At 44.6% G+C, this 23,992-nt stretch overlaps 2 protein-coding genes across 6 annotated transcripts in view; one reads left to right on the top strand and one right to left on the bottom strand.

Moving 5' to 3' along the window:
- Positions 1-21: 21 nt before the first annotated feature.
- On the top strand, positions 22-3,551 carry itgb1bp1 (integrin beta 1 binding protein 1). 4 transcript variants are annotated; one of them, XM_080012477.1, is made up of 7 exons: positions 22-130; positions 998-1,095; positions 1,241-1,319; positions 1,404-1,534; positions 1,667-1,759; positions 2,090-2,239; positions 2,447-3,551. In XM_080012477.1, the coding sequence occupies exons 2-7, from the start codon at positions 1,024-1,026 to the stop codon at positions 2,516-2,518; spliced, it is 597 nt and encodes a 198-aa protein (XP_079868603.1). In that variant the 5' UTR covers positions 22-130; positions 998-1,023; the 3' UTR covers positions 2,519-3,551. The 4 variants fall into 4 exon arrangements, with proteins under 4 accessions (XP_079868603.1, XP_079868602.1, XP_079868600.1 ...); XM_080012476.1 differs by having other exon boundaries at positions 2,072-2,239; XM_080012474.1 differs by having other exon boundaries at positions 1,241-1,534.
- The window catches only part of asap2a (ArfGAP with SH3 domain, ankyrin repeat and PH domain 2a), a 58,394-nt gene continuing 36,976 nt past the window's right edge, over positions 2,575-23,992 (bottom strand). Inside the window, exons 6-28 of one of the 2 annotated variants that reach the window (XM_080012471.1) lie at positions 23,135-23,264; positions 21,501-21,586; positions 20,640-20,715; positions 20,153-20,239; positions 18,854-18,957; positions 18,397-18,466; positions 17,703-17,790; positions 16,894-16,942; positions 16,266-16,432; positions 15,412-15,545; positions 13,914-14,008; positions 13,247-13,436; positions 12,587-12,672; positions 11,682-11,797; positions 11,030-11,097; positions 10,832-10,939; positions 10,207-10,447; positions 9,000-9,152; positions 7,983-8,097; positions 7,697-7,755; positions 7,518-7,594; positions 6,806-6,925; positions 2,575-5,698 (exon numbers count right to left, since the gene is read on the bottom strand). In XM_080012471.1, the coding sequence (XP_079868597.1) occupies positions 5,624-5,698; positions 6,806-6,925; positions 7,518-7,594; positions 7,697-7,755; positions 7,983-8,097; positions 9,000-9,152; positions 10,207-10,447; positions 10,832-10,939; positions 11,030-11,097; positions 11,682-11,797; positions 12,587-12,672; positions 13,247-13,436; positions 13,914-14,008; positions 15,412-15,545; positions 16,266-16,432; positions 16,894-16,942; positions 17,703-17,790; positions 18,397-18,466; positions 18,854-18,957; positions 20,153-20,239; positions 20,640-20,715; positions 21,501-21,586; positions 23,135-23,264 (2,494 nt within the window). In that variant the 3' untranslated portion in view covers positions 2,575-5,623. The remainder of the gene's footprint in view (positions 5,699-6,805; positions 6,926-7,517; positions 7,595-7,696; positions 7,756-7,982; positions 8,098-8,999; positions 9,153-10,206; positions 10,448-10,831; positions 10,940-11,029; positions 11,098-11,681; positions 11,798-12,586; positions 12,673-13,246; positions 13,437-13,913; positions 14,009-15,411; positions 15,546-16,265; positions 16,433-16,893; positions 16,943-17,702; positions 17,791-18,396; positions 18,467-18,853; positions 18,958-20,152; positions 20,240-20,639; positions 20,716-21,500; positions 21,587-23,134; positions 23,265-23,992) is intronic. The other variant, XM_080012472.1, reaches the window with a different exon arrangement.

The following is a 23,992-nucleotide window of genomic DNA, read 5'->3' as shown; positions in this document are numbered from 1 at the left end:
AGTTGGGTGGAGGCTGTGGCGCTCCGAGCTTTCGAGCGTCAACTGTGTGGAAAAAAAAAAACAGAAAGTAAAACCATCATCCGTGGAACAAACACCACCCTCAACCCAGCCGATCGATGCCCAAGTAGAGGTACTTATGGCCCCGCGTTGTGCACGCCCGGTGCGCCCGCCGCTCCCCGGTGGAGGTGGTCGTTTTCTTACTTTAATGGGGGTTTGTTTACCCTAGCAACGGCGTTCCGTTATGGAGGATTTATTAACGTAACAGGACTGAGTGAGTGTGCAGATCAGAGTCTTGAAATCGAACAACTCCAACAACACCGACATTTCTACTGAAGTAAACGTGTGCGCGCTTGCTCTCAAATGCACTTGAAGTATCAAGGGTAAAAGTACTTGTCGTATCCGGTGCCCGGGTATAATAGAGCCTCATACTTCATGAAGTGCTGCTGTAGATGTATTCTTCCTGCAGACGAGTGCTCATTACAATGCGAATCAAATCAAATCAATCAGAAGAAAAAAAGGATCAAAATAATACAATAAAATAGAAATAAAAAAGGGGTTAAAAATACAGTGCAAAATTACAAAAACACATACAAATACCCCAAAACTACTAAGAAATAGATGAATAAAAATAAACCAAATATACAAAATGTGATACTATTCACATCCATATCCTGATTACATTTTACAAAAAAATAACATGTGTTCCCATAGTAATTTACAAGGGTATGGAACTAATGGATCATCTATGAGAAGTTTGATAGATCCAGTCCTTGATTTTGATATTTATAAATATAAATCCAATAATATATCAATTTAAAAAAGAGAAAAAAGTAAAAAGTATTGTTATTTGCTTTGAAATGTAGTTGAGTAAAAGTAAAAAAGTCAAGTTTTTATACTTGAAAAATGTAAAATATTTAAAATATAAAATATCAACTGTTTCTCAACACATGTATACAGTTTAAAGTATAGATATCCTGAAAAAACTGGTTTCCAGCAGGTTTGAAGCTGTCGCCATGGTGAAGGATGTTCCGAAAGGTAAAGAAGCGCCACAGCAGCAGCAGCTCTCAGAGCAGTGAGATCAGCACCAAAAGCAAGGTACACACACACACACACACACACACACACACACACACACACACACACACACACACACACACACACACACACACACACACACTCACTCACTCACTTGTAAATGTGTAGTTGGATTCACTTCAGATCTCGCTGTGTTGATGTGTAGTCTGTGGACTCCAGTTTGGGAGGTCTCTCCAGATCAAGCACCGTCGCCAGCCTCGACACAGACTCCACCAAGAGCTCAGGTAGAAGTAAGCGTCAAGGTGCTTTCTGCCGTTCCACCTTCTCTCGTCTTCATCCATTTGACGGTTTGTTTCACCTCCCTTTAGGGAACAGCCCGTCAGAGACCTGCACAGAGTTCCGGGTGAAATACGTCGGGGCCATTGAGAAGCTGCAGTTCGACATGAGCAGGACCCTCCAGGAGCCTCTGGAGCTCATCAGCTACATCGATGCTGCTCAGGTAGGAGCCTCGAGTGGAGGAATAACCCTCCTGGTGGTGAGAGTGGGGTATGCGGAATATTTGTTTTCGGTTCCTTCAAAATCACAATGATCAATGTGAGGATACAGTTTCACATCCTGCTCCCTTGGGCAGCAAGACGGAAAGTTGCCCTTCGTGCCCGGAGACGAGGAGATGGTTCTGGGAGTGTCAAAGTACGGAGTCAAAGTGGCCTCTCTGGACCAGTGTGTGAGTCCTTAATGTCCTTTTCCAAAATACAAAATGTAATGTACAACTTTTTTTTTTATTTATTGAAATGTAAATTGGCAATTATCGTGAAAATTCAATGACATATCGTGGTCATTAATAATTGGAAGAATTATTGACAATATTGTATTATATTATCATTATTATATAGTATTTAGAGTCAGCTCATTAGGGCAGTCTAGACACGGTGTCCTTAAAAAATATGGCATGACAGTAAAAAAAAGTCGGTTAAAGCAGAATTGATTTGGTCTTGGAGGAAATTGGACAGTGAAATGAGACCATATTTTGACACAGATCCGTCCTCCCCTTCAGGACGTGCTGCACCGCCACCCCCTGTACCTGATAGTGCGCATGCTGTGCTACGACGACGGCCTCGGCGCCGGGAAGAACCTGCTGGCTCTCAAAACCACCGACGCCGAGCAGGAGGCGTGCAGCGTCTGGGTCTATCAGTGCAGCAGCGCGGTGAGTGCCTGCAGGGTTCAGTGATCGGGTTATTCACACTGCACCTCACCGATGATACTGTAAATAGTCAAATCTATTGCTTTTCTGTTATTAAGGTTATATATATTTTGTTGTTTGTCATTGGGTTGAGTGTACATTGTCATATTGTATTCTATGTATCTATCAATCACAGAGGAACCAATGCCCTGTCATTTCCCTCCTTAACAGGAACAGGCCCAGTCTATCTGCAAGGTGCTGTCGGCCTCTTTCGACTGTGCCCTGACCTCAGAAAAGTCCTGATGATGACAGAAACGGAGACACACCCAAAATCTGAGTCTGAATTTTGTTTGTTTAAAAAAAAAAAAAAAAAAAAAAAAAAGTAATTTCTTTATTTAGAATCCACTGAAGGCTGAATTTAATCCCTATAGTGTTTGCTCATTTAACATGTGGGCATCAGAGCTGTTTGGGAATCGTGTTAAATATTTGTGGCGATACCAACCCTTTCTCCATCCTTTGGACGGTCTTGAGAGAAAGTAACGGGTGGTATTTAATAGATAAATAAAGGTACGTTGCAACAGGGCTTTAATCGAACTAGGTTGATGTGAATAAGCACGCGCGGTACGACACAACAGCTGTGGACTCGTCTGGTTATGTGTGGGAGACATTTCTCATTTCTACAAGGTAGAGGAAATACACGGTACTGGAATTTCGGTGGCAGCAAGTCACGGTTTGGGATGGAAGCCAGATTTAATTGACAGTACGGAAGTAAAACTGACAGGATTTGGTACACGTGGCGTCCTGTCTTTGACACGAGGTACAAAACTAAGGCTCTACATCCGAATGAGACCTAATCGTACATTTTTGGGGCGTGTCGAGTTATTTGCTTGAGCTATAATTTCGTTTTACGTTATTGTGTGGTTTACGCAGCACTCTTCACATTCAAACTGCATTCGGGATTGACTTCATGTGTTGATGTACGACTGTGAATGCAGATTGTTTTTTTAAATTTGTTTTACCAACAGCGGTATTGATGCTGTTATCGCCGTTCAAACTGTTTGTGGGAAGGTTTTGGCTATTTGTGGTACTTGCTATGTCGCACAGCACCTCTCTCAGATAAAACGCAGTTTGTAAGGTACAATAAAATATATTTTTTTAAATGCAGTGATAATAAAGGAGCCTGATCTCTCTCTGGTGGTTAAGAAATGAAGGAGCGTGTGCGCGCCGTGTTTCGACGAAAAACTGCTTTCTGTGTCACTGAAACGTCCCAGTAGGTTCTTATTTCTTGCCGCGTGCGGATATTTTTCTTTCTTTCATTAAAATGTTGGTTTTCTCAGTTGCTGCCCGCTTCACTTCTTCACCACAGTGTTTCTGTGTCAGCATCAGGAAGCTCCAAAATCCTGTGGATTGCTGAACCTTCAGAGGTTTATTACAGAAATAACAGTTGAGCTATGACTCCAAACTTTTCTACCTATTAATAGTTCTCCATACTTTGCTTTGGTCTTTTTTTCAACCAAGTCACTTTCAAGACATCAGTTTTCAAATATGTTGAATGAATCTCTTCCGCCTCTCCATTAGTCAGAATTTCATACATTCATAAGAATAAACCCGACTTAAATGATCCAGACAAATGGGACAATCGCATCCTTTCTTTTTTTTTATTATTCCAGTTTCAGTTTCCCATTTATTTGCACGATAAAATTAATAGTTGAAATGCCAATCTGCAGTCAGCGAGAATGAATTATCCCTCTCAGTTGAATGTGTGAGTGTTTGTTTGTAGGCCATTTCTCTCTCTCTCTCTCACACACACACACACACACACACACACACACACACACACACACACACACACACACACACACACACACACACACACACACACACACACACACACACACACACACACACACACACACACACACACACAGCTGAGGTCAACTGATCATCTCCACAATGCATTTAAAGACAATTATCACCATGGTTATTTTTTTTTTTTTTTTACATTTAAATATCATCAAATAAACAAACAAACTCAAATCTATTTACAAGTCTAGATTATGAAACCTTCCTTTTTCCAGTGAGTTCGGTGATGGTAAAAGAGTCGCACACTCGCCTCCTATTGCCATTCACAAATCCGTGGAAGGCTTCGGGTTAAATGTGTAAATATTAACATATTTATATATATTTTTTTGTTCATGAACAGAAAGAGTTGCTCTGCAACCAAAATAAGTTTATTACATAGAATGCTTTGTAAGAATATTCCTATCATAACACTAGGGAGGTCCGAGGCCGCAGATTTGGTGCGTCCTCCTTCAGAGCGGCATCAACAAAGACCCAATTGTTCCCAAAAAGCGAATGTCAACAGAGTCGCTCCCTCACACTCCACACACACAACCTCTGCTCCCCTAAATAGGGTTAATAACCTCAGGTGGGAGGCGGAACCCACAGCCGCGGAATGAAGACGGCTGCTCTGAATTAAGGTTGTTTGGCTTCGATAGAACCAGCGTCCGTCATTCATTTTGACCCAAACTGAGGAAGGAGCAGCTCCAGTGTTCTTCTGCTGCTGCTGCTACTGGATCTGACCTCCTTTCTGGTTCACACTCGTGTTGGGCGCAGGGATCTGGAAGGTTGGCATTAGACGAACATTCACAAGTTCCTTCTGCAGGTTTATCGCTCCCAGACCGGCGCACGTGCGCGGGGCGGGCTCTCCCAGGTGTGAGAAGCTGACGGCTATTTCCACATGCTGCCCCCCTTTTTGGATGCCAGTCTGGGAGTCTGTCTCCGAAACGGGGGCAGGGAAGCGCTCCCTCGGGAGGGGCAGCTTCTAGCATATTCCTGGGTTTAGCACCATGAGGAAAAGTCGACGAAAAGTCACGTGTTGCCTCGAATAAAGTAGTCAAGCGTCTTTGAAAGGAAGGCAAGAAACAAAGGAATGTAAGCAGGATGACCGATTCACATTTACAGCTACAAGTGTTAGAATACAGGATGCACGTAGACAGAACGAGTGAGACACCGCAGGAAGGACCTTCATTTTTTGGAATATGTTGACCTATATCGGAACCAGGGTGAAGACATGGAAAGTGCATTTATTGCAAGAGGTCATTCACTACAATCATGTTGTTTTTTTTTTTTTTTTGTTTTGTTTTTTCTCAGAAGTCCTTGTCAGAAGTGAAACACACCACAAAGCGTTAAAATCACATCGGAGTCCGTGGGAACGCGACACCACCGACAACCACAACAACCACAACATCCGCGCTGCTTGGCACCACGGCGACGCCCGTGACACTTCATTGGGTTCGGTTACAATCGTGCTACCAGAGGAGACGCTTTATTCTAAAATCGCGCCGAGAGACAGGAAGCAGGAGCCTCTCGACTGGGAGTCGACTTCCTGCGTCCCCGAAGCGACTCTCAGTCAACGATGAAGTGTACGAAGGTGACGGGAAACGCTCCTCTTCTCATCGGGTCACCTTCGATGTGGCCCAGCTGTTGAAAACGAAGAGGGAGAGGTAAATAACAGGTACATAAACACACACCCCCACCAGTAGAGGCCAGGGTAGGTTTTTCTTTTTTTTTTTTGGGTTGGGGTCACAACTTCCACAAAACACCTAAAGACCAATTTGAAACTGAGCTAGAGTTCTAAAAGGCTACCAAACACCTTCTAACGGAACGTGGTCTGACACAGCGGGCTAAATCACGGGACTTTTTTATAGAGGAAAAAAAGGCAATGTTTAGAATATTACCTCATGTGACCGAGGAGAAAGTAATGAAAACCTCCTTTAATATCTCCACTTAAGTCACTTAAAACGCCTCCTACACCTGAAAGTAAAAAAGCTAGGACATAACTTCACTCAAACAAATAGTTCTACAGACGAACAATGGAAAATGACAAACCGGGTTAATAATGGTGCAATAGGGGTTTTGATTTACATTTACATTTTCTTCCACATTCAATTCAATACGTTCATTTCTCATTTTTACAAAGCTTTCAATGTCGCTTAATGCAGCTTTAAATCCTGAATCCTCATCGGTAACTGAATGGAAGAATTTTGGGCCGACTTTCCACAAGTCCCCCCCACCCAACACCCTCATCAGCATTCAGGCATTCTGATATTTTTGAGTTGAGGGGATTTGGGCTCCCATGATAGGACGATCCAAACATGGCCCCAGAATTTGACTAAATACGGTCAAATGTGCGGATGAAAACAAGTTGCAGCTGGTCGGTGCTTAGACAAGGGCCTCCGCAGAAGGAGGAGAAACACAGTCGGAAAAAGAAAGTGTGGGGGTGGGTCGTTAATGGGGCAAGATGAGGTCATAGCTTTTTGTGCTTTGGTCACCATGGTAACAGGACACACTCGCATCCAGTTCTCACAGGACCGACTGTGTGAGAGCAGCGTTTGGAGCCGAGCCTGATGGGGAAGCTCTGTGAGGGGCTCTCATTTCAAGTCATCTGATCAATGTAGGAAGTAGGAAAACAGACACACACACACACACACACACACACACACACACACACACAGCCATAAAAAAACAAAAACAAAAAACACATGCATTCATTCATCCCTGGTCTCAAGGAACAAGCGTGATACTGACCCACCACTCCTGGTCCTCCTCCCCGTCCACCACGATCACCTCGCCCTCAGAGAAGGTCAGCTCGTCGGGGTTGTCCGCCACGCAATTGTAGATGGCTTTCACGCGCTTCGGCCTCTGCTTCTGATGGAGGAGCACGCAGAGGTGGGGGTTGGTTGGAGGGGAAGAAAAAGTACATTCGCTGCCGTGACTCGAGAAGAAGAAACCGGAGCTGTATTTACAAATGGAAACGTATTCAGAGTACCACAGTGCATTTTCAGTGATTTAATCATCATACCCACACCCGTATGTCCACACAATGGACTAAATAAAGTTGAGTTGAATGAGACCTTTTTATTTGATTACATTCAGCTTGTACAGTAATGTCTAGAAATCAAACAAAAGGTACAGTAATATATTATAACGATAAAATAAATATATAAAACATAATTATTTTGCTGTGGACTCCCTGCAATTCCTTTCAGGACCACTAGGGGCAACAGAGCTCACTTTAGGAACCCCTGCCCCCCCGCCCTTGCTGTTTTAAAGTTAAGACCACTGCAGGTTGAACACCGTCTTGTTGGCATGCTCTCCCGCTCCGTGTGTGCAGTGTTAACGTTGAAATCACCAGCGCAGCCCATCAGAAGAAGTAAAAACGTCTATTTTCCAGGCGATCAACAGACGATCGCAGTTCATCGGCGGTATGTATTTTCCCCAGTAACGGAGGGAGACTTACCGGATGAGCTTTCCTCGGCATGGGGGCCGGGGGCAGAGACTGACCCATGGAGTTCTGGGGGCATCCTGGCACTTTAGCTGGAACAGGAAGAGGAAATTACATCAGGGTGAGAGCAGAGTTTCCACCGACCCGCTGCCAAGCTGCTCGCATGCGACGCTCGCACTGTTCCGTGTTCTCACCTGCTCTCTCGATGGACCCTGTTCGATTCAGCAGCGTTCTGTTGACGCTTTTGTCATTGCTGAAAAAATGACACATATGTAAGTTCACTTGGGGATTGGGAAGTTTTGTAAATGTATGTCCTAAAGAGGTTCACGGCTTAACGCCTCCCTGGGAGGTTGAGAGCTCTCTTATGAGCCGGGTGGGAGATGGAGCCACAGAAAGAGCCTCTGTGGAGGAAAGTCATTGCTCGTGTTCCTTGAAGCTAAATTGCGCCGGTGAGTGTGTATGGTGTGTGGGTTTTCCTACCCTGCCGGGGACTTGGGGCCTGCTCGGGCCCCAGAAGGCCCCTGGCTTGTCTTGGCCTGCATGCTCATGGCCTCCACCACGCTGACGTTTTTCGCCATGGGAGGCGGGCCCAGGGCTGGAACGCACAAACACACACACAGCATCAGCATCGTCTATTGTCCTTCATCATCATAAAAATGGAGATAAGGCTACTGTGTTATGAAACTCTATAGTATAAAATTACATTTCTCTTTTTAATGGAATTTAGAATACTGTCTGGCTAATCTAATTGGGTGAAATGTGAATATTTATTTATCGACTGGGGTCTTGTTTTTTTCTGCAATCTGAGGCCAATCGTCCCTTAAATCATAGTTACGACATGTGATGTGACCGGAATTGCGTAGCTTGTATTGTACGCTGGTTGCCATATTGGTTCAGTTTGGTTTATCCCTCCTCTTTCTCAAGTTTGATCCTGAAATTTGATCTTTGCATCGCTGCTTACTTTGTATTTTTTTTTTTAACAAGCTTATTCACTTTTTAGATTTCTTGAGGAGCTACTTGTTCATTTTATGTAAATATCTCAATATAAATCGTTGTAAATATCCTGTGTAGACATTTTACCTATATTTCATTCACGTCTCACTATTACTACCTTTCACTTCACTATCATGGCTACTACTGTAGTTACTTATGTGACAGCTGCTCTTTTTCTTGTTATATTGTTATTTTCTTTTTATTCTTGCATTGTCAGGAGTGGTTTGATGAAGGTTAAACATTTCCTTCGCAACATGACATTGGCCGTACTGTTCAGCATTTGACTTCAACAGTTACGTTTTGTCTAATGTGTTGAATTATTTCTAGTTGGACAGTATCAAATTCAAGAACAAAATTTCCTGTTCAAATTAAAAAATATATATATATTTGGCTATTAAAATATTCAAATAACCCTGGCACCTACAGACAAGTACACATTATTTTCCTTATTATACAGTCATCTCTTTGTCACAGGATGTTGAAATCGGGGGATGACGTGCGTACCTCCGGTGGAGGTGAGCCTCATGGGGGGCAGAGGGGGGTGCATGTTGGGAGGGTCGGACGAGGACCGCTGTCGACCCACCAGGTCCAAGGACCCGGGCTTCCAGGCTGGGGACGCAGAGGACTGGCCCAGCCCGCCGAGACCAGCTAACTGGACTGAGGGAGACGTTGGAAGAGGAAGAGAAAACGGAACAGGGATGAGAAGAAAGATGGAGGGAGGAGGAGGAGAAATGGAGACTGAGGGAAAAAAAATGCATTCAGACAAGCAGAAATGTGGACGTGGAGCGGCCATTTTTGTCAAGCTCTTTCTGTGTAACTGAGAGAGACGGTTTTCGGGACGAGGGAATGCGTAGAATGCTGGGTGTGGGGCTGTGGTGAGGGGGCCGGGACCTGCTTGGCACAGCTCCAAACGACCACTAACATTATTAAAGAACTTCTGAAATGCAGCAATCACAGGCTGGATGGTCTCTCTCTACAGACACTGGACAGATTGTTAGAAACACCCGACAACCAGATTGTTGTTATTTCACCAATTATAAATGTTTTCATGAGACTGATTTAAGGCCAAAATGAAGGCAAAGGCCATTTTTAACATACAGGCAATTTCAACCTCTCTCATGCGGATTTCGTCACAATGACCCACTATGCTCAGTAGAAATATAGAAACCCTGCTCAATGGTGAGGGTTCCACAAGATTACCAAGCTATAAGGAAACGTCATTATTTCCCGAAAGGGGTCGAGATCTTCCTCCGTGTCCAATGTGATGGACTTGGCTTCCGGGTCAGATATGTATTTGCTGTTGAAACGAGTCACAGCAGCAGACAAGTCACTCCTGCAGCTTACTCACCTTGAGGGCTGAAACTACTAGAGCAATATGATGAGAAACCTACGATTTAACCATCAAGGTGGCAGGCATATGGGAGCTACCCATGTTGGGGCGCTCCAGGAGGGTTCCTTTTTGTAAATATCACCCCTTGAGACAGGCAGAGAGGTTGGATACAGGTCTAATGTGCTCTGACAGGGCATCCCGTTCATCTGGATTCAGAACTCATCCATTGATTAATTCGGAACATTCGGAACATTAATGACTGTAACACTGAGCTCCGTCATCCACCAATACTAGAATCCATTCGGCCTTATTCTTGCCTACTGTACTGGGTTTTATGGCCTATTTGTCTCATATGGAACAGAAAACAGAAGGCAGGCCTACCCAGGTTCCTGGGGGGCAACGGGGGCGCCGCGGTGGCAGAGCTGCCCGGTGGGGGAGGGTTGTTGTTGAGGATGGTGCCGTAGGTCTCGTTGTTCACCAGGTTGGGCATGTAGGGCCTCTGCTTGTCCTTACCCTGGCCGCCGCCGTCGCGGGCCAGGGCGGTCGGGGTGCCGTGGTGGTGGGAGTTGGTGCCCGGGGTGTAACAGCTGACAGGCCGCTCCTCTCTGCGGTGGGGGCTGGGCTGGAGTGGCACCGGGAGGTCACAGGGGTCAGAGGGGTTTGGTGCAAATACTGCACTCACAACTGTGGGGTGCCGGGTGTAATGATACCAACACCTTGACTTCAGGTACTAAACTACATTTTTTGATACCAATTTTCTATCTTATAGCGGAAATACCAAGTTACACCTTTAAAGTAAAAAAAACTTTAAAATGACGCCTCTGCATAGGTTTAAAGGCGCAATCAATAACATTGCACAATTAGCGACTGCTTTCAGAAGCTGTATAAAGGACACCAACGTTGCCAAACGCTGGTCTCAATTCTCGAAATGTCTACTTTCAAGTACCTACTATTGGAGCAAGAAATAGTAGCAGTGTAATTCAAGTTAATGAACTCCTCTGCTCACCTTCTCGTCCAGATCCTCGTCGCTTTCATCCAGGTCCTCGTGCTGCAGACACCACTCATACTCCACATGGACGTGGGCGTTGAATTTCCCTGCCAGCGCCTGGTTCAACTGAGAGGGACCGGGAGAGTCATGAGGGATAACCGCTGCACGCACACAGATGAAAGGTGGATCAAATCGAATTAAAAAAAATAAACTCACCAGCTCTTCACATTGTTGGTGCTTCAGCCTCTTGGCGATGTCCAGCGGCGTCTCTCCAGACTCATTGGCTACGGAGGGAAACCACCGCGCTTTTCAGCGTTGCACAAACAACTTGCTGTCTTTGGTTGACGGCCGCGCCGCCAAATGCTTCATTAGATTGTTTCTCCACAAGCGGCAATTGTCTGACTTCTCGCTGTTTCTACTTCTTGAACCGTTTATTTATCGCCGTGTTTCGTTGATGCCAAACGGGAGCGAAGATTAAATTGCTTGGGAAGAGTTCCGAGGGGTCTGTTGGCAAAGCCAGGAGCTCTGGGAACGCAGCCCGAAAGCCTGCGACCAGGAAGAGAGTGTCTTTGTGTGTTTGTTTGTGTGTGTGTGTGTGTGTGTGTGTGTGTGTGTGTGTGTTCGCGCCTGTGTTTGTGAGACCAAATTAGAGGCAAGATCATGTGAGGAATGATGGAAGGTGTAAGAAGAAGTCAGCCGGATGTGAAACAGCCGGAAAAATAACTTGTTTGAACATTGCTTTCAATTCACTAAATCATGACCTGATGCTTTTCGACCACACAGCGTTTTAATTGTAATACGTGAGAACATGTGAATGCACGAGTGAACCACAGTGTGCAGTTGTCGGATGTTTGTCGCATTTTCATACCGATCTCTATGGAGGCCTTTCCTCGCAGCAGCAGTTTGAGACACTCGCTGTTGTCGGTCAGGCAGCAGTAGTGCAGCGCTGAGCTGCCTTTGGCTGTCTGCTTGTCCAGGTTCAAGCTGACAAAGAGGGGAAAGTGAAAACAATAATAAACCATAAAAAATATATATCACTGCTGTTTAAAATAAAGCATAATGTTCGCTCACCAGTGTCTTCCATAATAGGTCATTTACCACTAGCTGGAGATATTGTATATATATATATATATATATATATATATATAATTTTTTTATTTGTATTTTTTTCAGCTGATGAAAGTAACTGAGCTGTTTAATGACTATGGATGTAATGAATCAAGGTGGGTGAAGGAAGAAAATTCAATATTAGACATATATTCTTTAATGCCCATTTCACCTAAATTGTTTCAGAAAAATACACCTACTGATGACTATTTCCAGCAATATCACATTCGTTGGAGTTTAGTATCATTACCTATCCTTGTGTTCATTTTGGTCCAAAGAAAAATAAATAAATTGTTTTGAGCCAAATACACATTTGTATATTTTTTTTACCTTTGTCTTTCTGGGGACAATTTAATACCTTTAATCAAATTTCAGACTATTTAATACAACTTAAAAAATTGATTTAATCATTTTTCAGACCGTTGAATAATCCATGGATACACAGTGAACGGAATGTCATTTTATTTCCTTTAACTTTCTGGATGCAATAATAATACACAGGATCTGATGCTGATAATAACGACTTCACGCACTTGTCCTTGCGCTGAAGGAGAGTACCTCAGGCAAAGCCAACTTCATAAACCAAAAAACGTTAAATTTACGACGGCCATATAGAACATAAAATGGGTATAAAACTATTTTTTTTTATAGCTTCCAGGCTTTTACCTGTTCTGAGTGAGGAAGTCTACTATGTGCAGGGAGGTTCGGTCCACCAGTCTGACAGCGAGGTGAAGCGCTGTCTCTCCTTGTTCCTGCAGTTAAGGAAAACAGTTTCATATATTTATATCGGAGTTTATAGCACATGTACATCTGCTGGCACTCTATAATGGACACAGAAGACCGAAGAAGTGCATCCCAACTCAGTGGTGTCGACAGAACTACGAGGAGCTCCATCTGGAAAGCACCAACCGGAGGAAAACAGCCAAAAAACCCCCGAACCAAATAAATAAATAAACTTTTTAAGCACTTAATTAACTGCAGTCACACTGGAACAATCGTCCATTCATGGGTCTCGTTTAAGACTCTGACGTGTAAGGAAAATTGTGAAAGTGGATCCTGGTTCCTGCGGTGACTGTGGGTGACACATTTGTCATCGATTAAAACCAAATTACTTTCCTGAAATATAATTGTCATCATTAAAAACTACACACGCACACACTCAAAGCCATTGTCGCAAGAGTTTTCAACGTCCCCCCCCCCCCCCCCGACCGTAATGATGTGTTCTTCTTGCCCAAAGCCATCTCAATTATTTTTAACTCTCTCTCTCTCTCTCTCTCTCTCTCTCTCTCTCTCTCTCTCTCTCTCTCTCTCTGTGTGTGTACTGACATGTCCGTTGGCCAGTGGAATGGGCTCCATGAGGTCCACTCCCTCGGCGTAGACCTGGATGAGGGAGAAGATGTCCCGGGCCTTCACCGCGTCGCACAGCGTGTGGAGCCGAGATGGACCGTCAGGACACTTCCTCCTGGCAAAACGCTTCTCGGTGTACTTTGCCGTGATGAAGTCCTTCCTCGCCTGCCTGCTCGGGAGGAAGGGGGGGCTCAGACTCAATACACACAGCTCAGATATACATATAATATTATGCGTAGTAGTGTGAAAGATGCAGAGTGAAAGTCATGAGGCACCTTGACTTCGCCGTGTGTCTGTGTGCGTGTGAATGTGTGTGTGTATGTATAAGATCCAAGTAAGAAGAACAAAATAATACTGGTAATAATCTATATAATAACAATGAGGAATAATAATAATAATAATAATAATGATCAGAAAAATACATATACAAGATGTAATATATCTATAAGATTTCTAAATATATACAAAAAAATAAATATATGTAAAGTATTTATGTATATGTACATACAGTGTCCAACAGGGAATACACTGTGTGTGTGTGTGTGTGTGTGTGTGTGTGTGTGTATATATGTGTTAAAATAGGTCACAGTGAGGTGTATCTCCAGTGTGTACGTGTGGTGGGCGGGGGGATGGGGGTGTGACTTACATGTCACTGGCGGGGTTGGGTTTGACCACATCTTCAGCAGTTAGACGGGCCTCCATGATTTCATTAAATCCTGCATTCCCTACATTCTTGGCCAGCTGCAGAACACAAACATAATTGTGAGTGCACGCGCACACACACACACACACACACACACACACACACACACACACACACACACACACACACACACACACACACACACACACACACACACACACACACACACACACACACACGTCTCTTTACAGTTAGTGTAAATGGATCTGCCATCACATAACGTCTATGCATTTCACTTCCTTCCCACTTCAGCCAGCGCGTCCGTCTCAGCCTTCTGAACCTCCCACCAGCCGCGTCTTTGTGGCTAGCGCAACTGCACGTCTAACGAGGAGGAACGCCATCACCGACTGGAGACATTAAAATCTGGACCCGCCCGCAGGCCGTAAATCCGTGCGACCGAAAAGCCCGATAAAATGTTCACTAATTTGAGTGGGGAGAGAAAGAGAGAGAGAGAGAGAGAGAGAGATTCCTGCCTTCTCAGAGGGGAGACGGGGGGGATAGAAGTAGGCCAAGGTCGTCACTATCCTCCAATCTCTTCTTTTCTATCTATCTTTCCTGCTGTTCTTCTTCCATTTTCTTCCTCTAGTCTGAGCTTCTGTCATCCTCGTCTCTACTCTTCTCCATTTCTTTCTATGTTACAGCAATCATGTGACGATAACGTTTCAGCAAGGTTTACACCTGCACCAAGCGCTAGGGCAAGAGGGAGCGCGTGACGCAAATAACGTCACCAGGGTGTAGCACCATGGCGCGTGGGGACCTGTAGGACGTGGCGGAGCGAGGTTTTTGTGACTTGAGGATTAAGGATTTTGTGACTTGGGGCATTCTCTGCAAATACACTGGAAGCGATGGGAGATCAGCGTTTTGCTGTATTATTTCTGATACATTGGATAACATTGATCCGCAGCACAAGTCGGATGCGAAATTCAAGGTCTTGACGCAGGGACAATATACAGGTAGTATATTCAGTATAGTATATTCATTCAGGTTTGGGGATTTTATCGTAAATTAACAGTGTCGTCGTAAAGTTCAGTTTACGTTACTAAATGCGTAACGTTTTTATTGGTATTTATGTGCAGTTTATTTTGAGAGAGTCTCCCAATGAGGGAGAGTAGCAGACAGACCGGCTCCTTTTCTCCTTTTTTGGCGCTTTTGTCGGATCAACCACCATGAACATCAATTCCTCCTCGGCACAAGCTCAGATTCTCTGCGTGCAGACAGCTTGTGTGCTGTCTCCTGGCGCTCTTCTTCGTTTACTACTTCCTGTTTCACACGGTACTTTCTTTCTACTGCCGCCCGTGGTTTCTGAGAATACTGCAACAGAGAATGCGGCCGCTATAAACGCCCTGCCCTCTCTGCGCGTGATGCCGCCGAATGTAAAACCAGGGCTTTAGCCTCGTCAAATGAAATTTGAGCGTCGAGGGAGTGTGTGCGTGGGATTCACCAGGAGCTCCGAGGTGCTGAGCACATCCAGAGTGAGGGACTGGATCCTGGAGTAGTGGACGCCCAGCTCCCTGTGGATGCCAGAACATTCTATACACGTCAGGATGCCCAGATTGGTGGAGAGCCACGTGGGATCTGACGGAGAGAGAGAGAGAGAGAGAGAGAGAGAGAGAGAGAGAGAGAGAGAGAGAGAGAGAGAGAGAGAGAGAGAGAGAGAGAGAGAGAGAGAGAGAGAGAGAGAGAGAGAGAGAGAGAGAGAGAGGAGAGAGAGAGAGAGAGAGAGAGAGAGAGAGGGGGGAGGAAAGGGGGAGAGACAGTTAAAACAGTCAAGTTTGTTCTTGGCCAGAGGCAAAATATTATATGAGGCACATTAAGCAAACCTTGATGTGTCCTTGTGAAAGGCAATGTAGTTCTGTAATTTACTGTCTCAAGGACATGGACCACTGTACCACTCTGTGGAACAGCCCGTTTTGGGAGAAAAGTCTGTACATAAATGGATGTATCTGTACCTCAGCAGCTGTTTAGGTAAAAAAATAGGATGCCTGGTATCGAAAACAGCTACTTCAAAATAATTTCCAAGCATTATAGTCTTTCTGTGGTTTCGTGAAAGTCTTACAGAAACGACCCTTTAAGCATCAAGGTGCAGAACCTCTGTTACTAAGGATGACTGCTTTTGTCAACCAAGAACTTGTATTTTATTTTATTTATTTGTTTGTTTATTTATTTATTTATAAAACAATATTTTTAATTTTTTTTTCTCAACCAAGAACTCGTATTTTAAAAGGCACCATTATTCGTTTTGTTGAGTACACGGCCCTCAAGTAAAGATCCTGTCTCTGCATCTACGCTACTCACTGGGCGCCCCGCAGTCGCAGCACACGTCGTTGCCAGTCATCCTCTTGACCTCGCCTAGGATGGCCTTGGTCAGCTCCTGCACGATGTTGTTCTCCCCGACGCGCTGGTCCCCCTTGAAGGCCTGGTTCAGCGCCTCCTCCTTACTGTTCTGCAGCACCGAGATCCAGCTGGTGGTGGTGGTGGTGGGGGAGCGGGGTTCAAAATGCATTCAATCGTGAGAAGGGAGGACAGTACAGAAGGAGGGCTAAGGGAGCAGTGGAGGTGAGTGGATGGGGATGGGTGGTCAGTGAAGAGGAAGAAGATGAAAAGACGAGTGGAAAAATGGAAGAGTGCCGTAAAGGAGTGACAGGAGCAAGGCAGGAAGAGGAAGCAGTGAAGGCGGAACAGGCACGAGGTGGGAGGCAGCGACACTAATGAGGCGGGTGTGAAGTAGGAAGTTTGTGGGACGTGTGGAAAGCTGCCGTGGTGACAAACAGGATGCACTTGTAGGAGAGAGAGTGTCACAAACACACGCGCACACACGCGCGCGCGCACACGCACACGCACACACACACACACACACACACACACACACACACACACACACACACACACACACACACACACAGTGAAAGCACGAGGCGCTTACATCTGACAGTCTGGGTCGTCCTCAGCCTGAAAGTGGTAGGTTCTGTCATCTGAAGAAGAGAGGGGGGAAGACATGACAGAGGAGTTGAGAAAATAAAAGGGGGAGAGGGGGAAGGGAGGGGAGAAAGAACAACACGAGTGAGGGTGGGTGAGGTGAACACACAGGGTAGATTCTAATCAAAGGGATCATATTAAGCTGAATTCCCCGGAGAGGCCGTCAAAAAAATGCTCCACTGACAGGTTGGGGGCAAGCAGGGAGGGAAGGAGAGAGAGAGCGAGAGAGAGAGAGAGAGAGAGAGCGAGAGAGAGAGAGAGAGAGAGAGAGAGAAAGACAGGAAAGAAACAAAACTTAATCTTAACTCTTCTCTGTTTTCAGATATGAATCCCTGGCATCTGACAAACCAGGGCAACCGAGGCCTATTTATACACAAAGGCAACACAGATTATGCCCTCGTCTCCAGGGACCCGGGGAGTCTCTTCTAGTTCAAAGCCCAAAACCTCTTCTCTTACTGGGGCTCTACAATTCAACCCGGACCACATCTGAGCCGGATGAACTTCACAACCTGGACGGCTCACCGCACGTCCTTGGTTCCGAGTCCTCTGGTTAATTATTCGCGATAGTAAAACAGATGTTTGTGACGAGAATAGACGACTCAAAATTCTGGTTTTCTGCCGTCTGTTTTCGGCGGCTCTCGCTGGTACCAAACTCAACGCCACGCCACCGATTTGTCAAGTCCAGCGCGGCGATGTTTGAGAACTTGTTCACGACACCAGACTTGAGAAGGAGGAGAAACATGGAGGGCGACTTACGGGATATGAGGTCAAAACTCTTCTTCTCCTCGGGATTGTGCTTCACCTGGCAGGTGAGCAGGTTGAGCTTTGCCGGAGGCCGATTTGCCTGAGAAGAGAGAGGGGGGGGGGGGGGGGGAGAGAGAGAGAGAGAGAGAGAGAGAGAGAGAGAGAGAGAGAGAGAGAGAGAGAGAGAGAGAGGGAGAGGGAGAGTAATGAGTGAGACTTCGTTACTGGGATGAGGTGAGGTGGCCGGGTGAGAGGTTCGGATTTCATTATGGTAAATGGGGGGAAATTAATGTTCAGAGGGGTGAAACGCTTATCCGGAATATTGAACTTTGTAAACCTTGTTGATCTGCTGTGCATACTGACAGCGATGTGGGCGAGGTGAGCCTACAAACATTTATATGATTTCGGGATTATTATAATTTTTTTTATATTGCCTCCCGAATGACATTGCATGATTAACAAACAACTTCCACACCATTGCCTGGTTTACCAATCACATTAGTCACATTGGTAAACCAGCGGTGTTGACCCAGGATGATTGACTGGACACACGTTTGGATAAATTACTCGGTCAATTTCAGATAAAAAGGTTAAGGATATAAGGAGGTTAAGACAAGGGGATGCTGTTGCGTTCCATGTGCAACGTGGGCTTGCGAAGCCCTTTGTGTGCGTGTGTGTGATTGTGTGTGAAATACGCGTTCCTCACAGTGCCGTGTGAAATGGTGAGGTATCCATTCTTCACCGTGCACTTCCTCTTCTGCCACACCTTCCGCAACCTGCGAGCCGGAGGAGACAAATGAAGGAGCGAGCCTCGGTGGGTAGGCTGTGTGCACATCTTAATGTGTACACACTCGCTCACACACACACTGTAAATACTGTAAATACACACACGGCTACAATGACACAGTGAACTCATATTGAACTCTTTTGATTAAATATTAAACATGACCACATGGTGAAAGCATAACCCTCATTAATATGGACAACACACATGCATTAGTTACGGCACAAATGCAGCAATGTGTGTCATGTCAATAGGAGCACTGTGACTGGTGGAGCACTGTGACTGGTAAAAGTCTTGTAGTACTGTTATACTTTCAGGCTAACTGGGCGTGTGTGGTTAACAAAAAACGGTTAGTCAAGGTGATATTTCTGAAGCCCACCCGTCGCTCTTCTTGTACAGGTGCCCGCTGCGCTCTGTGCCGTGCTCCTTGTTGCCTTGCGGCTGGTGTAGGCTGTAGGTGGCGCTTTGCCGCACCTGGGAATCCTTGGGGGAGACAAACACCGATGTCACTCACATCGCAGTTGCCGTGTCGAAAAGAAAATACATAAAAAAAAACCTGACGCAATTAATGTATTTTACTATTAAACATTTTGGCCCAACAAGTTAAAAGTGAAGCAAACTTGGTAACAGTAAGTAAGCACTGAGAAAAGGTCAAGTTCTACAGCCTTTTCCTCTGACCTAAGTGGGGTTTAGTTTTTCGTTAATACATATTTTAAGCCAGAAAAAAAAAAGAATCCTGATATACACGAACTGCAATGTAAAAAGATCAGGTAAGAGCAAAGAGAGGCTGGGATCTACTGCAGCATGAGTGTGAGTTCCTGCCAGGGGAAGCTAGGGGACACAGAGAGGGCGGCCTGGCTTTATGGAATGATGCGGTGGAGCAGAGGACACACGTGTCACCCTTTTCATGGGACCACAGAATAAACTTGATGCCAACCACAGTAATGAGAGATTTCGTGATTAAGCCGAACAAATACACTTATATGGTCAAAAGCCGATGTGGCAGAAGCTTAAAGTATGATTAAAACAAAAAAAAACAAAAAACATTTACAGCGTGACATACAACAGACGGGGCAGCGGTATGAGCAAGCGGAGGAAAGGGGAGGGGGTTGATTTAAGAAATCCACTTACTCTCCTAGACTTGGTTGGCAAAAGACGGAAGCAGTAGAGGGGAAAAGAAAGCATTCTTCAGATAAGACAGTGCAGCTCGCAGCATGTGTACGACTTCAGTAAGTTTAGGGTCGGGGGGTCAGTTTACACTCAATTCACCTGAAAGGAAACAAGTTCTAGCGCTGAGATGCATACCTTTAGACATCGCTGTGAAAAAGAAATTGCCCACGACTAGTTAGTCTTAAATGTATTTAAACTCCTTCTTACCAAAAAAATTGATTCACACTGAGTGTGAGCTTATAATAAGCTGGGAAATGAAAGTTGAAGGTGAAAAGGGTTAAGAGCATTTGGATGATAGGCAAATCTCATTCTCTAACCGAATTATCGGAATAAAGAAGATTAAAACTGGACCTCTGATATGATCTGTGACACTGAAAGGTCCCACCCCCACCTCCCTGGCTGCAGGTGTACGTATATGTGTGTGTGTGTGTGTGTGTGTGTGTGTGTGTGTGTGTGTGTGTGTGTGTGTGTGTGTGTGTGTGTGTGTGTGTGTGTGTGTGTGTGTTACCTCTTTCTGCTCCACCTGCAGAGCTGTTTTGAGGACGTCTCGCAGCTGAGTGAGCTGCTTCCTCTCCTCATCCTGTACCTGCTTTATCTGTTTGAAAAAAATAAATAATAATAATAAAATACACAGAAAAACAATAATCGGTAAGACGAAAAAAGGAGCACAAAGTGTTAGAATATCAAGAGTGTTTTAATGCTCAATGTACCTTCTAAAAGACGCTATAATATTATACCACCTTGTAGCATATTTTAATGAATTTCCCACAGAGCGTGAAATTACACCTGGGGATTAATAAAATTAATATATTTCTTAAATATAATTGCTATTATGATTGAATTCCATTGAGGGAACCCGCTTTCGTTCCTATTCCCACAGACCACCACTAGGGGGTAGAGTGCTGGGAGTCTCAAGACAAAGACATTCATAAAGACAGTTTATTATGGTGTAGTAGTTGTAGTACAAACAGGGAAAACAGGATTAGTGGGCGTACCGCGTGCAGGTCTGTGGACAGCTTCTCAATGGAAGGCTTCAGGTTGTCCACCGCCTTCAGGCCGTCCTGAAAGAAACTGCACGCGGGAAAACATGTCAGCGTGTCTCCCTCCAAGGTATCCTCCCAGAGATGCATCGGCGCCTTTTTATGTGTGGATGTTTGTTTGTCAGCGATCTTCTGAGCGATTGATTTGTTTTTCCCCACGACTCCCATCCCCACTCATTCTTACAGCACAGATCCACAGATTATTCTACAAAGTGGGCGTATAATAAATGCAGTGTATGTTTTGCTTTTTTACAGATTTCTCGACCTCTTAACCGAGCCTTTTAAGTTCAAGTTTGACTTTGAAGCTATGTCATTTGATAGTAAAATTCATTCATTGCAACTCACTGCTCAAGGCAACAGAACCATAGAATTAATAAAACAGCTGTATCCTTCCAACTAGGGCTATCACAATTATGACATCATCAGATTTATCACATCATTACATGACCCGGATTGCAATTATTGAATTGATCACCACCATTTTATAAAATTGAGTACGGAATTATGAGCTAACGTTAGAATGTTGCAATTAATAGAATGAGCTGCGCTTCCATGAGTTGGGTTGAGGCGAATCAACTGTCTAACCAAATGTTTACGTTCGAATGTTCAGAGTCAATAAAGTAGCTCCGGTGACAAATAATTGCTCACTAAAATGCTGCGATGCTGACAGCCCTACTCCTAATTCTGTGTCATCCTTGTGCCAAAGATACCCATGTGCCAAAGAGAACACGGTGGCAAGCGCAAGTCAAAAGCAATTCATCATTGCCGTCAAAAGGAATTTCTAATAATAAAGAGAGGCTGGTGTGTGTGCCTCACTTGCACTGTGCGTGGAAGTACTTGATGAGATTCTGCAGCAGGTCCACTCCCTTCTTGATCTTGATTTCATTGACTTTGAGGAGATACTGGCAGAAGGGGAGGAATACAGATGCTGTTAAAGATAGGACTGTGCCGGGCTCGGGGAAGAAAAAGAGAGAGGGTGGGCGCATCAAAGGGTTCTGAAAACCTTGTGCCGTACGCTCCTTTAATCGCTCTATCTTTTCTATCATCTCCATAATCAACTCTGCGTTCCGAGAAAAGCACACGACACAACGTTATTACCCTTTGACTTGTTAAAGACACCCTTAAGTTTGACATACGAAACAGGATGAGAGTTGTCGTATATAGTATTCCAACTTATTCGGTAAATCCGTTACATATTATTAAAGCATGGTTTGAAATGGACTTCACACATTTGAAGTCACTGTGCACAGTGCACCTGGAAAACCTTATAATGTCACTTTTTCTTTCCAAAAATCACAAAGCTCACAATATTGTCAGAAGGTCTTTATATCTTATATTGAAACAAATAATTGCAAACTGTGCATTTTATCATGTTTTTCGGGGGGGGGGGGGGGGGGGGGGGGGCAATGTGACATTGCTGTTCTTCAGAACATATTAAAATAAATAAAACACACTAAGACGCGTGTGACTAATGCGAGTTTCCGTCTTTCGAGAAATGGAGATAAAAGATTCTACATGTTTTTTGAAATGGGATCTATTACGCTGATTTTTCCCCAAAGCATGTTTTTGAAGTTTTTGACTGAAAATACCACTCTGATTATGCATTCGAGCCATTGTGACATACCTCGAAACCCAGACTGTTTCAAAACGGCCTGTTTCACTGTGTAAAGCTTTACTTGTGAATGAGTAGCTAAGACACTAGTTCTGGGCCAATGGGGTTTGAACACAAGTTCCGGGTTCTGTGAGCCTATGGGGTTTGACCTTTACGCCACGCTCCGTTTTATTTACTCTGTAAACTTTCACTGATTTCACATTATCAGTCATTTTCGGCGAGAAATAAGCAATGCAGTTGCTGAAGCTACACTTATATTATATCTACAAGGCCTCTTTTAAAAGTTAGTTTAAACTTTTGATGCTGTGCTCCAAGCTTGTGGGAGACACTGCACCGCAACACACCAGGACTCTTGCACGCGGGGATTTTTTGTTTCATGTAAAATAAAATAAATAAATAGATCTACAATAAAAACATACTATTTTTATTGCTTTTGTTTGGAGGCCTGCACAGCGGATCGGATGGAACAGATCCCCATACAGTATGTGCCGAAAGTAGAATTTCACCTTGTGCTGAAACTAGAAAAAAACCTTTGAAAGCTGAGCACTCAGGGCGGCCGTACGCCTGAGTGTCTTGCGCACAGAGATTACTTTGCTGCTAGTTTACCTCAATATTTGACACTTTTGCCACGTCTAATATGAACATCCAACATTGTAACATAATTTATATGACAGAAAATAAGGAAAAGCTTAATAGGTCCCCTTTAAGGCTTAAACGTTTGCCCCATAGGACTGCATTTATGCACAGCTGCAACAGAGTGGTAAGTTTCTCAATGGGTTAAAAAAAAAAAAAGCGAACCTATCCTCAAACACTTAAAAACTGAGCAGTTAACACCAACCTCGCACATCTGCAACTGGAAGAACCTCCTCTCCTTCTCCATCTCCTCGGCGATCTCCGCCCCACTGATCTCCGTCCTGATCATCCCGTGTTGCCGCGCGTGCTCCTTCTTCTCCTTCTCTATTTTGGTGCTGGCGGGAAGTGACATCGCAGGGGTCAAAACAGCCTGCTGTGACCTCCAGATATCACGGCGGGCAGCCAGGAAAACACACCACACGGGGGAGATAGGGGAGGGCATGCAAAAGGGCATTCCTCTCTCATATGCTGTCTCTTCTAACAGCATATCCCCTACGGAAAGGATTGAGCAAATCGCCGGCTTTGTGCTCAGAAAGACGGGACCAATTTCTGGGTTTTATTGCCGTCTCGTTTGACTCATGCACTCGCGTCTTTCCGCCGGCCGAACGCCGGGTGCTAAGATCACCTGCAGGTCGGCCAGCTCGATCTTAAGGCGAAACAAACACACCAAAAATAAATAAATAAATAAATAAATAATGGGGGAGATTCAAAAACACAAAACACAGCTGACGACCGCAGAAAGGTGGTGGTGTCAAGCTTGTGGAGAGTGGTGATACCTTATGAGTCAGCTGTTAAAATGAAAAAAAATTCACACTTTATTTCTGATCCATTAACTGATTCCTCGCTTATTTGGAGTCACGACACCACACCACAAAAATAAACTCAATTTGAAGTGTCTATTCTCGCTGTTTTCTTATCAAATCTGATATCCCTCAGGCAAAGCGGTTTATTGTTACTTCCTCATTTAGATTCCCCACTTAAGGCTCCGAACCAGCGTCAAGGAGCAGAATGAACTCCAGTTGTGCGTAATGTTACACCATCGGGTAACATTTGAATCCCCATC

Source organism: Zeus faber (assembly GCF_960531495.2).
Source record: "Zeus faber genome assembly, chromosome: 13".
In the NCBI taxonomy this organism is placed as follows: Eukaryota; Metazoa; Chordata; class Actinopteri; order Zeiformes; family Zeidae; genus Zeus; species Zeus faber.
This window is presented reverse-complemented; position numbering and strand designations above follow the sequence as displayed.

Coding starts and splice junctions, on each gene's coding strand:
- itgb1bp1 (XM_080012474.1), top strand. CDS start 1,024: ATGTTCCGAAAGGTAAAGAAGCGCCACAGCAGCAGCAGCTCTCAGAGC. Junction 1,535..1,666: donor GCTACATCGATGCTGCTCAG/GTAGGAGCCTCG, acceptor TCCCTTGGGCAG/CAAGACGGAAAGTTGCCCTT. Junction 1,760..2,089: donor TGGCCTCTCTGGACCAGTGT/GTGAGTCCTTAA, acceptor CCTCCCCTTCAG/GACGTGCTGCACCGCCACCC.